Below are 11,342 nucleotides of genomic sequence, written 5' to 3'. Positions count from 1 at the left end.
CCCCCCCCCCCCCCCCCCCCCGGCCACTGCTATCATCAGAAGGCTGTAGGCAGGCCTGACCTTGGCCCAGCAAACCTTCCAGCCTGGATCTGGAGAAGCATCCCCCTATCTTGACAGAGAGGTTCCACGTGGTCTGCCTCATCCCCTAGGACCAGAGTGGAGGTGAAGGAGGTCACATCTGGAGGCCACCAGCTTCTTGGGGAAATAGGAGATGAGCTTGTCTGTGGAGAAGGCAGAGGTGGGGGGCCCGCATACAAGTGGGGCAGGATTGGGGAGGGGGATCAGATAAGGATGAATAGAGCTGGGGCCAGCATCCAGGCCCCAGGTGAACTCAGAGAGTAGGATGTGGTCGGATGGAAGGTGTGGTTATAGGAGCCTCTCCTGCTGGCCTTGGAACTGTTTTCTGTGGTGGTATTTCCTTTTCTAGTGCTGCCCTGGGAGCACTGGTTTTTCTCTTTCCTTCTCCAGTGTACCCATGGCAGGGGATGCTGGTAGAGATGACGGGGGGTGTCAGGGTCTTAATTAAAGTAGAGGGAAGGCAGCAGGAGGCAAAAGCTAGTGAACAGGAGGGCCAGAGGGTGAGGGTGAGCAGAGGGGTGGGGGCAGGGAGCAGCAGAGTGAAGGGGAGACCTTGGCCAGTGTGCATGCGGCCCATTGGCCACACCTCCCCCCACAGTGCCCATCTCCCTCCCCAGGATCTACTTAAATAATGGGCAGAGAGAAACAAAAGAGACAGGATGTTGTATCAACATTTCAGTGGTTCATCTTTTAACCCTCAAAAAATGACAGCTCCTAAATGTTCAAAACCATTTTGGAAATTTCTAGAGAGGAAAGGTTTTGCCGCCCAGGCAGCTGGCTGACAATCGCCTCTCCTCCCCGTTCCTCTCACCTCAGCTCTCTCCACCTGGGCACTCCTGGGTCTACATCTGCGGCCCTGTTTTTCTGAATGTGACTGCCAATCCCAGCTGTCAGCTGGATGGGTCCACCTGAGGTCCCACCAGTTGCAAACAGCAAATCAGAGGCATTGCAACTCCCTCCCTGTGCCTCTGCCAATTTCCGTCTCCATCCTTCTTGTCACCTGGGCTGAAAGCATTAGCCTGGGAACAGTCAGAGCTCCTCACTTCCGCAAAAGAAACCTAGCCTCCCTACGCGGCACTCAGGGCCCAACCCCACCCCGCCTCCTGGCCCATCACTCCCATGCCGGCTGTGAGCCCGTGTCCTGAGTTCACAGGTGTTCTTCAGCCTCTGAGCCCTTGGCTGGACTGCTCCTCTCCTCCACCTTCATAAACCCGATTCCTCCTGATTTTTACAGCCCTTATCAAATGCCACCTCCTCCAAGATGCCTCCTTGATTCCTTAGCTGGAAATAGTGCTGATAACAGCTCATGTGTATTGGGGTTGGCCATAGGCCAGGCAAGGAGCTAGCACTTTATATACATTACCTCATTTCATCCACAGAACAGCCTCAGGTGGGAATTACAGTTTGTATCATTCCCATTTTATAGCTAAGAACAATGGTCTGAGAGAGTTTGGCAGACTTGTCCAAGGTCCTGTACTCCAACTCAAGCAGAGTTCTGCTGAACTCCAGAGTTCATAATTTTATACACATCTCCCTCCCATGAATTACCCTGGGCATGCTGTCTGTTTAAACATCCTTCCTAAAAAAAAAAAACGAAAACAAAAAAAGCTTTTACATTCTTCTTGGAGTTAGAGCTAATTATGTAAACTGGTTGTTCAAGGGCACAGTTTTGTTCTTTAGTTTTATCTCTAAGAAATAATATATGTTAATAGTTGACAACATTAAATACTGCGGTATATTCCCTGGGCTTTGGGGAAACCCAGCAGTCTTCAGCCCCATCCCTCCCTAGTCCTGATTCCCACCTTCCTGTGGTTCCATGTCCTTTTCGTCTTTGTACCTGACCTGTAGTGGGCGATCAGTACACGTTAGCTGTCAACCATCCGCTATCCACTGAGTAACCATTACGTGTCAGGCGCTGTGCTTAGTGAAGTTGTAGTTGCTGTCTTGAATTATCCCTCCCCTCTCTAGTCCCTAAACTCTGCTCTCACCAGCCATCTACACCACCTTCTTGGGCCACAGCCAGTCCCCACCCAGGTCCTGACACTCAGGGGAACCCAGGAACACTTGACATCTACTCTGTCCTGATGCCCATGTCCAGATGTATGAATCAGCTAGCATTAAGTTTGGCTGCATTTAGCAGAGACCCCAAATAACAGTGGCTTAACCAAGACAGAGGATATGTCTCTCTCACACGTGCAGCACAAGTCCAGGGATGGGCAGTCTGAGGCCAGTATGTCACCTCGGCTCCCCATTCCACCATTTGTAAGGTGAGGCTCTCCTCCTCATGATTCAAGATGGCGCCAGAACCCCGGCTACTGCGTCTGCAATCCAGGCATGGGACGCAGGGAGGGATGAAAGAGGAAGAGGCAAAGGCCCACAGCCCAAGAGCTGCCACCCAGCACCCATGCTGATATTTAATTGGCCAGGCTTATTGGCATAGCCAAACCTAGCTGGGGGAAGCTGAGAAGTGTAGTATTTATTCTGGATGGCACATCACCATCTAAACTTGGATATTCTATTACTGTGGAAGAAGGGAAGCATAGATATTGGAGACAACTAGCAGCCTCTACTAAAAAGGTTCGGTGTGTTGATGTGTTTGTGTGTGTGCATATGCTGTGTGTTATGTATGCGAGCACACATGTTGTGTTGCGTATGTTGGTGGGCCACGTTCTCTCCACCACTTTGATCTCAGATGGACTTGTTATGGGTTCTCTACGGAGCTCCCCTAAATCTGGCCCCTCCTCTTAGGCAGATTTAGCAGCAGCTTCTCAATTCCACATTTCGAGGAACTACAGTGTATTTTCTGTATCCACTGAAGCATATTATCAGTGCTGATAGAGGGGCTTGTAAAACTGTTTTCCCGTTCAGATGTTACAGGGCGGCCATTACGCGAGAGCGACTATGCCCAGAGTTAATCTGGTGATAAATTCTCCCGGGAAGGAGGGTGTCATTACACTAGAATCCTAGAAAAGGGTACCATTCAATCTTGTGCTGCACGGGGAGCACCCAGAAATGCCAGGCACCCTGTGGAGATGGCCCAGCGGAGGCAGTGGGCCACATGCTAGATTCAGGGTTGGCTATAGGCAGTGTTAGCCCAGTGTTTCAGGCCCTGCCCAGTAATCGCACAATTCCCAGATGGCTGACCTCTCCCCGCACCCACCCACCCTTCGGCACACAAGCACAATACGCAGGGGCTTGACAGGTCCATCTCATTTACCCTTTTCAACCAGGTGGTTTTATTTGTTCCACTTTACTCACGGGAACGGATGCTGCAGGGAAGTTAAGTATTTGCCCAGGGGCTCACTGACACCCTGGGACCTAACCACTATACTTTCCACCTTTGCTAGGGTTTCGTGGAACCATACTGGGGATTAGCGCTATTTAACTGCGTTCCACAAACATTTGGTGGAAATGTTTACTCATGTAATCGGGAGTTAATAGAGGGAGCTTCGACTTTTTAAGAGAGAAGGCAAGCACAGAAACACCTGAAGTGCCCCCTCCTGAATTACTTGGGATTTTGAGTTAATACGGGGGTACAATCTCATAGCTTCATCCTAGAGCAGGGTGTTTGTTTCCAAGGACATGGTCCCAGGAGGTACCTTGGTTGAGCATTGGGGTGGTTTGTAAGCTGGGGCTCTCCTCAAAGGCTGGGGAAACTGGGGGGTGGGGAGAAAGCACCCCAGCCTCTCTGGGTTAAGCAGAACCCTGACTCAGCCACTCACCTGTTTGTGAGCGAGTTAGTGCATCTTCTTGACCCTCGGTTTCCCCTTCTATAAAATTCAGATTAAAAGCATACCTTTGATCAAGCATGATAAATAATATATAAACAGACTGTTTATTTCTATTATATTGCCAGAATATGAATCATACTAATATTGCCACCTATGGATAGAAAATGTATTATCTGTTGTTATCAAGACCCAGATGAGGCAGAACATAAAAAACAGGGATTAACTCTTTTGCCTTTTCCGGAACCTTCATGCTAATATTTACTTGCATTTGATTATCATTTCAGGCTCATGCACACAACATGGATCACAGACTCACACACATTTAACTGTATTACCTTTTGTCTTATGTATCTGATTAAAACTTTGCGGCTTACTCAAGGATCTGCATATTACTAATATTAGAATTCATTGTTCCATGACTTCGAAAGTGTCAATCATTCTGGATGAACATGTTATATAGTCTCTCCTGCCTCCATGCCTTTCTTTTATTTTTTTTAAAGATTTTATTTATTTATTTATTTATTTATTTATTTATTTATTTGTCAGAGAGAGAGAGAGAGAGCGCACAAGCAGGGGGAGCAGCTGAGGGAGAGGAAGAAGCAGGCTCCCAGGGAGCCCGATGCGGGGCTCGATCCCAGGACCCTGGGATCATGACCTGAGCTGAAGGCAGCCTCTTAACTGACTGAGCCACCCAGGCGCCCCTGCCTCCATACCTTTAAACCAGCTGTTTTCTGGGCATTTGTGGCAACCACTTTCCATTCTTACTAACCCCTACTGGGTCTTTAATACCCAGCTCAGGTGACACCTCTTCGAGGGAGCCCCTTTTGTACTCCTGTGGTATCTTGCGCTCATCCTTCTCGAAAAGTTTGTTCTTCCTATATTGGAATGGCCTGCGGACCTGTTTATCTCTCCTATGAAAGCATAAGCAACCCGAGAGTGGAGAACATCTGTTGTTCACGATTGTATCCTTGGTGCCTGGCTCTGTATTTGACACATTAACAGACCTTCCGCCAGGGCTGGGTGCGCTCCGGCTCCCGGTGGGAGAGAAAGAAAGTAATAAAGCCAGTGATAAATGCCATCACAGAGGCATCAGAGGCCGCCACGGGAGAGTAATGGAGAGGACAAGTAACATCATCTCTAGTAATAAGGATAATAGTAGAGTACATTTCACAACACCTTTAAAGCTCTTGCACATGCATTGTCTCATTTGATCCTCATAAAAGTCAAGAGATAGGTATATTGCAGGAGATGCTGGTGGGGCTTTTAGTGGTTATGTGATATGCTTTGTGTCAGGCAGCTATTAAATGGCTGGGTTCAGACCAGACTTTAAAAGCCCGTTCTCTTCCTCACAGAGTGCAATAAAGTCCTATCATCACCATGACGTCCATTTGCTCCTGCCTTGGCTTACTGCTCTGTGGTCCATCCCACACCACTTCGTAGATTAATTGCTCAGGCCCTGCCTCCCCAAGGAAATGCATTTCATTAATGTAATTCTAGATAACAAATTGTCTTTGACGCTGAGGGGATGATTGCTATGGCAGAAAGCAAGTCTCATTTTTATACACATCAGATAATGTGGTTGGTAACAGGGCGTCTGGGTGTTTTTTCTGAGATACCAGCGACTTGCTATGTGTGGTTCCTTCTGTTTTCAGGCCCGAGAAGCACATCCTGGGAAGGAAGATGCGTTGCGGATCCCTGTGCCGATTCCTGTGGCTTTGGTCCTGTCTGTCCTATATTGAAGCCGTGCCCATCCAAAGAGTTCAGGATGACACCAAAACCCTCATCAAGACGATTATCACCAGGATCAATGACATTTCACCACCGGTAGGGAGGGTCTGAGAAGACAAAATAGAGCTGTGACTGGCCCATGGGGAAACCAGAACCTCAGACATTAGCCAAGGCCTGTGCAGCCCCGTGTAGGGGCCATGGCAGCCTTGATTCCTCCCTCCTGCACCAACAGAGCTGCCTTTCCTCTTCCTCTCCCCTCTGCCTCCCACCTCCTCCCTCTCCTTCCTCGCTGATGGGAATCCTAGTGCCTAGGACCAGAGGGAGCCATAAAGGTCCTTGTGTCCAACTGGCAGATGACCAGAACCCCAGCTGCATCCCCTCTGAGCCTCTGTCTCATCGCTAGAATGTGCTTATCATTGGGCATTCTTTTTTTTCTTTTTTAAGATTTTATTTATTTGAGAGAGAGAGAGCAGAGCTACAGAGAGAGCACAAGTGGGAGGCGGAGAGGCAGAGGGAGAAGCAGGCTTCCCGCTGAGCAGGGAGCCCGATGCGGAACTCGATCCCAGGATTCTGGAATCCTGACCTGAGCCGAAGGCAGACGCTTAACCGACTGAGCCACCCAGGTGCCCCACATTGGGCATTCTTCCTAGCTGAACTCTGGCCCTATGAAGCTTCTCCCTGTTACTGCGAGTCCTGGGGTCCACAGGCCTAGACCTTCAGCCATTTCCCAGAGGAGGGCTGTATTTGGAATTAGGAAGACCGAATGTGAATCTTCACACTTCTGTTCTCTCTGTAAAATCTTAACCTCGTTGCTCAGTGTCTTGAAGCCTTGGTTTCCGCAGCTAGATAGTGGGACTATCATAAGGGACTTCACAAGGTTGTTTTGAGATTCAGTTAAATAAAGCAAGTGATCCACCTGCCCTCCCCCTGGCCCCCAACAGAACCAGAACACAGCATGCCCTCATTAAAGGTTTTTAGCTGTGGTTTTTGGTAGCCCCTAGTCTTAAAAGCCTGCTTGCTCCCCCAGCATGGAGCAATCTAGAAACTTCCACATCTCCTGCCCGCTATGCATGTCTGACAGTGGCCTTGGGTAGCCAGGGAGAAGTTAGGTGGCCAGAAGCAGGGACAGCTCAGAACTAGACAGGGTTTTGGGCATTTTATAGAGAGAAACCCAGGAGTCTCCTTGCTTTCACAGGGCCACTCAGGATAGATCCAGAGTGGCCCAGCTTGGGTGGTGCCGAGAGTGAGCGTCGCAGGCAGTGGGGAAGGGGAGAGCCCCTCCTGGTAACCAGCGTTACTGGAGCCGAAGAGTGAGGTGGGGCACTCTTGGGGGGGGGTTGTCCAGCCTTGATCCCTGAGGGGGTGGGAGGCCTTGGAGAACCTGACTGGGAGGGAGGAGTCCTCTGAGGGGTGGAAGGGGGGGAGGATGGCTGGGGGAGGGGCACTTCAGGAGGACCTCAGTGCCCAGGGAAGAGACTTAACTAAGTAGAAATCGGGCCCCATGGCTGGTTCCACAGCAGAGGCCATTGCGAAGATTGGTCTGGAAGGGGAGGGCAGGGTGATTTGGGAAGGGCAGGAAGACAGAAGTCCAGGAGACCAGCTTGCAAGCTTGGCGGCCCCGGGGCCCAAGAAACAAGGGCCTGGGCCAGGGTGGTGAGTGGGACCGGAGGCAAGCAAGAGAGCAGACCTCCACACTCACGGGAGACGCTGAGGCCTTGCAGAACCGACTTCTCTGAGATCCTGCTCTCCCTTTTCCTCTCTCACAGCAGGGTGTCTGCTCCAGACCAAGGGTTGCTGGTCTAGACTTCATTCCTCGGGTCCAGTCGGTCCGGACTCTGTCCGGGATGGACCAGATATTGGCCACCTACCAACAGATCCTCACCAGCCTGCAGTCCAGAAGTGTGGTCCAAATAGCTAATGACCTGGCGAACCTCCGGGCCCTTCTCCGCCTGCTGGCCTCCGCCAAGAGCTGCCCCGTGCCCCGGGCCAGGGGCTCGGACACCATCAAGGGCCTGGGCAATGTCCTAAGAGCCTCAGTGCACTCCGCAGAGGTGGTGGCCCTGAGCAGGCTGAAGGCAGCCCTCCAGGACATGCTTCGGCAGCTGGACCGCAACCCTGGGTGCTGAGGCCTCAAAGGGCTCTCTTCCCAAAGTCGAGGAGAGAGCCCTGGGCTTCTGGGTGTCTCCAGGAGAGAGCCCGTGTGGGTGTCCTTTATCCGGACCCCGGGCCATTTCTCTCTCACACCTCGGCACCACTCTTCCAAAGGCATAAGCCGCCAAGGCACGAAACCAAAAATAGAATGCATGATTCCATACTCACCGGGAAGGGGGACCCACCCGGCAAACAGTGAACTGGATCTGGGGTTCTCACAAGAGTCTTCCTTCCTGTGCCACCTCCCCCTCACTGCATGCTTCAGCGTGACCTGGGGTGATTGCAGGAGGCACCCGCCGAGCCTTTGGATCATCAAGCGAGGTTCTGTCTGAGAATTCTGGGAGCACTGTGAGGGCTACATCCACATATAGCTGCAAACTCCAAGCAACACGTTATTTATTACGCCTTTTATTCTGGATGGACTGGAAGGAAAACGTCAGCTTTTCCAGGCTCTTTGGGGCTGGCCAGGGCCAGGGATGCTGGATCCAATCCCTTCGATGGGCCTGGCTGAGGCAAACACATTTCTAGTGACTTGAGGGCTCTCTAGTTAGTTCTTTGGTAACTGGCTTTGTTTCTACTGTGACAGATGTGAAATTACAGTGTTTGCAATGGCACTGCCCTGAGCGGATCTCCAAGGACCAGGTTATTTCAAAAAGAATTAATAAATTTTGTCATCTGTGATGTGTGGATGTGTGCACCTAGAGGTGGGGAATGTGTTAGGGGCAAGGGGAAGGATCCAGAATGTGTTTTCTGAATTACATTTGTGCAATGAGCTCTTCGGATGGGGGAGGGGGGTCATTTTCTCATCTCTGCAACCACTTAGTGTGGTTTTCATGAAAAGATGACCCCTTCAGGGGGTTGTGGGGGGCTTTGCCAGCCACCCATGGAGGGAGTGGCACTGAAGACTGTTTATTGGGGCAGTTGTGAGCCCTGGCCTGCTCCAGTTGCTGGAGAGAGGTCTTTCTTATCAGGGAGTGAGGATCCCTCTCTGGTGACAGCGATCCCCAGAGCAGGGGTCCTTGGTATGAACCTTGGAATGGTCTAGGGATGATCCCACACTGGATTTATAAGCAGTAGCCCTACTTGGGATATACCTGCCAAATTGTGGTTCTCATCTGACTGGCTCACCCAAAACAAGACCATGTTTCCCACTCATTTGGGGTGGATTTTTATTCCAGTGGGAAGGTCTGTGGGCTTTAGCGGATAGATGGTCCCAAGACCTGGGCCAGCACTGCTGAGGCCTCCAGGAGTGCCCTTCCCACTAGAGGTCATATTTGAGGGGATGAACAAGGAGGCTTGGCTTTTCCACCATCCTCCCGCTGTGGTGAGGCCGTCACACTCTAGGTGGTGGATCTGTCCAAGGAAATTTGAATCAAAACTGTCAACTTGGAGACTGAGCACCTAATTTGTGCTCAGCCCTGATTGGTGCTATGGGCTAGAGAAGCTCACCAAGTACACGTTAAAATCCAGTCTAACCCTCAGGGACCTTGCACTGTAGATGGTAAAAACTGCACACACCAGCATGCAAAGGCTGGCCTTTCACCATGGCAACGGAGCAGCCGAACCAGCAACCTCCTCAGCAGGCGGGAAATGCTGAGCTGAGGCTGGCGGTGCTCAGGGGCCCACAGGCTAACCCTGCTTGCACTTGGTAGCATTTTTGCTTTGCAGGCACGGCAGCATTTATTACCGTGTAGCCACATCCCTTTGAAGCAGTGTAGCTGACAATTTAAAAATAAGAACATGACCTAAGACCATAACAGCAGACAGGTCGCAGGGCCAAGACTAGATTCAGGCAGTGTTCCTGGAGCCAGGTAATGCTCCCCGGAGGTGCCAACAGCGTTGGGCAGGGGAGACCAGGAAGGCTTGCTGGGAGAGAGGAGTTGGAAGTGATTTTGCGGGAGGCGAGGGGTGTGAACTATCTGGAGGGAGGAGGCTGTTTGGTTGGTGCTGAGACACCGGGGTGAAGGTATGTACAGCCAGTTACAAAGAAAGGCAGCCAAAGGAAAGACGGGAGGGAAAGGGACATGTTGAAGAGGCCTTCAGTGGCAAAGAAGTTTGATATCGAAAGGGTTAAGAATCGAAAGTTCTAGAACAGAGAGATTCATGAGATGGGCAGAGTCAGACCCGTTCTGGAGAATAGGACCTAGGTAATCATTACCACCCAGTCAGGCTGGGATCTCTTAAGCCTTTCACTCACCAAAACCTGGCACCACAGCTCATTCTCAGAGTGTGAAAGTTCTAAAATGTAAATGATTGTCTTTTTTTGGTTGTTAAAAAAAATCCAAATAAATTAACTTTGCCCCTTGGTCTTTGTTCTCTGTTACCCTTTCTGCAGGGGCATTAGAAGAGCTATTTGTGTGTGACAGGGCAAGGCCTGGCTGGCCTCCACCCCTTAGTGGGGTCAGCTCTGCCCAGGCTTGGCCACAGCCGGCCACCAGTTCATCAGGCTGAAGGATTCCCCCAAAGCACTGAGCTGGCAAAACAAGCACATTCGGCACCAGAGTCAGTGTGGGTCTGCAAATCAGCCTTGAGAAGCACCAAATTATTTTTTAAACAAAAAAGAGTAACAACAACAAGAACCCGCAAGCACACAATCAACAACATGCAGCCCAACAGCAGACCCAACCAGGGGCACAGACTCTCGAAAAGACAAGACTTATCTCGTTGCAGGCGCAGATAATCATCTCTGTGGTGTAGTTAGAACCTGACAGTTTCCACCCAAGTTCTGGGGAGGACTGGGTGCAGGCCGGGGGGGGGGGGGGGGCGTCCATCAAGCAGTCACTTCCATGGGCGATTTCAAAGTATAGTTGACAGCTGCTAACCCATTCCTGAGTACTAGTTTAAGTGGTGGAGGAAAGGGAGACTGAGCTCCCAAAGAAGGGGTAGCCGCAGGGGGCTGGGAGGGTGGGGGGAGATTTGTCAGATAAGGCTGCAACAGCCTAAGGGGTCACTGGGCAGCTCAGGGAAGGAGCTGGACTCTGTACCAGTCAAGATTTCTTTAGCTGCAAGCAACAGAAATCCGATGCAAACCAACTTAAATAAAAAAGAGAGAATTTTTGGTCCACATTGCTGAAAAGTCCGGGCCATGGTCCTTCTCTTACAAGACTTTCTCTGCACTCATCCCCAAGGACCTAGAAAGGTGCCCGTGCCCTGACCCGCCCCAGTCTCTGCCATCCTGAGATGGGTTAACAGGGCTCGGGGACGATGTATTTGCCCCTTGGTGGCCATCTGGGACCGTTTGAGATGTCTTGTTTCCGAGCAGTCATGAGCCTTAGAAGCCCCCTGCCCCCACCATCCCTAAGTGGCTCTGGAAGTCAGCCCACAGTAACAAGGGTCTTGGAGCAGAGGCCTGAAAATGTCATTCCCTGCTCTGTGAGGTGACTTGTCAGGGTCACAGTGGAAGGGCATGTTCTTCAAGTTATCCTTCCAGAACCTTTTCCATCCTTGGGCACTCTCTTGCTCTCCCCCGAGGCACTACTCACATCTCCCAAAAAGCTGGCAGACTCTGGGGGCAGCATCTGACCATGTTCAACCTCCAAAGGCAGGACTTTTGCAGAGTCTAGGGAGAAAGAAGTCAGGTCAACCCAGCAGAATATTTCAGAAGACCCCATCCCAGATTTTTGCAGGACATGACCAAAAAAATTATACCCCACT

At 51.0% G+C, this 11,342-nt stretch overlaps 1 protein-coding gene across 1 annotated transcript in view; it reads left to right on the top strand.

Moving 5' to 3' along the window:
* The window catches only part of LEP (leptin), a 12,201-nt gene extending 4,369 nt beyond the window's left edge, over positions 1–7,832 (top strand). Inside the window, exons 2-3 of the mRNA XM_032401175.1 lie at positions 5,462–5,633; positions 7,304–7,832. Coding sequence (XP_032257066.1) covers positions 5,490–5,633; positions 7,304–7,663 — 504 coding nt within the window. The 5' untranslated portion in view covers positions 5,462–5,489 and the 3' untranslated portion in view covers positions 7,664–7,832. The remainder of the gene's footprint in view (positions 1–5,461; positions 5,634–7,303) is intronic.
* Positions 7,833–11,342: the final 3,510 nt, after the last annotated feature.

This window comes from Phoca vitulina, unplaced genomic scaffold (genome assembly GCF_004348235.1).
Source record: "Phoca vitulina isolate PV1807 unplaced genomic scaffold, GSC_HSeal_1.0 scaffold4, whole genome shotgun sequence".
Lineage (NCBI taxonomy): Eukaryota > Metazoa > Chordata > Mammalia > Carnivora > Phocidae > Phoca > Phoca vitulina.
Note: the sequence above shows the minus strand (reverse complement) of the source record. Positions and strands in the feature narration are given on the sequence as shown.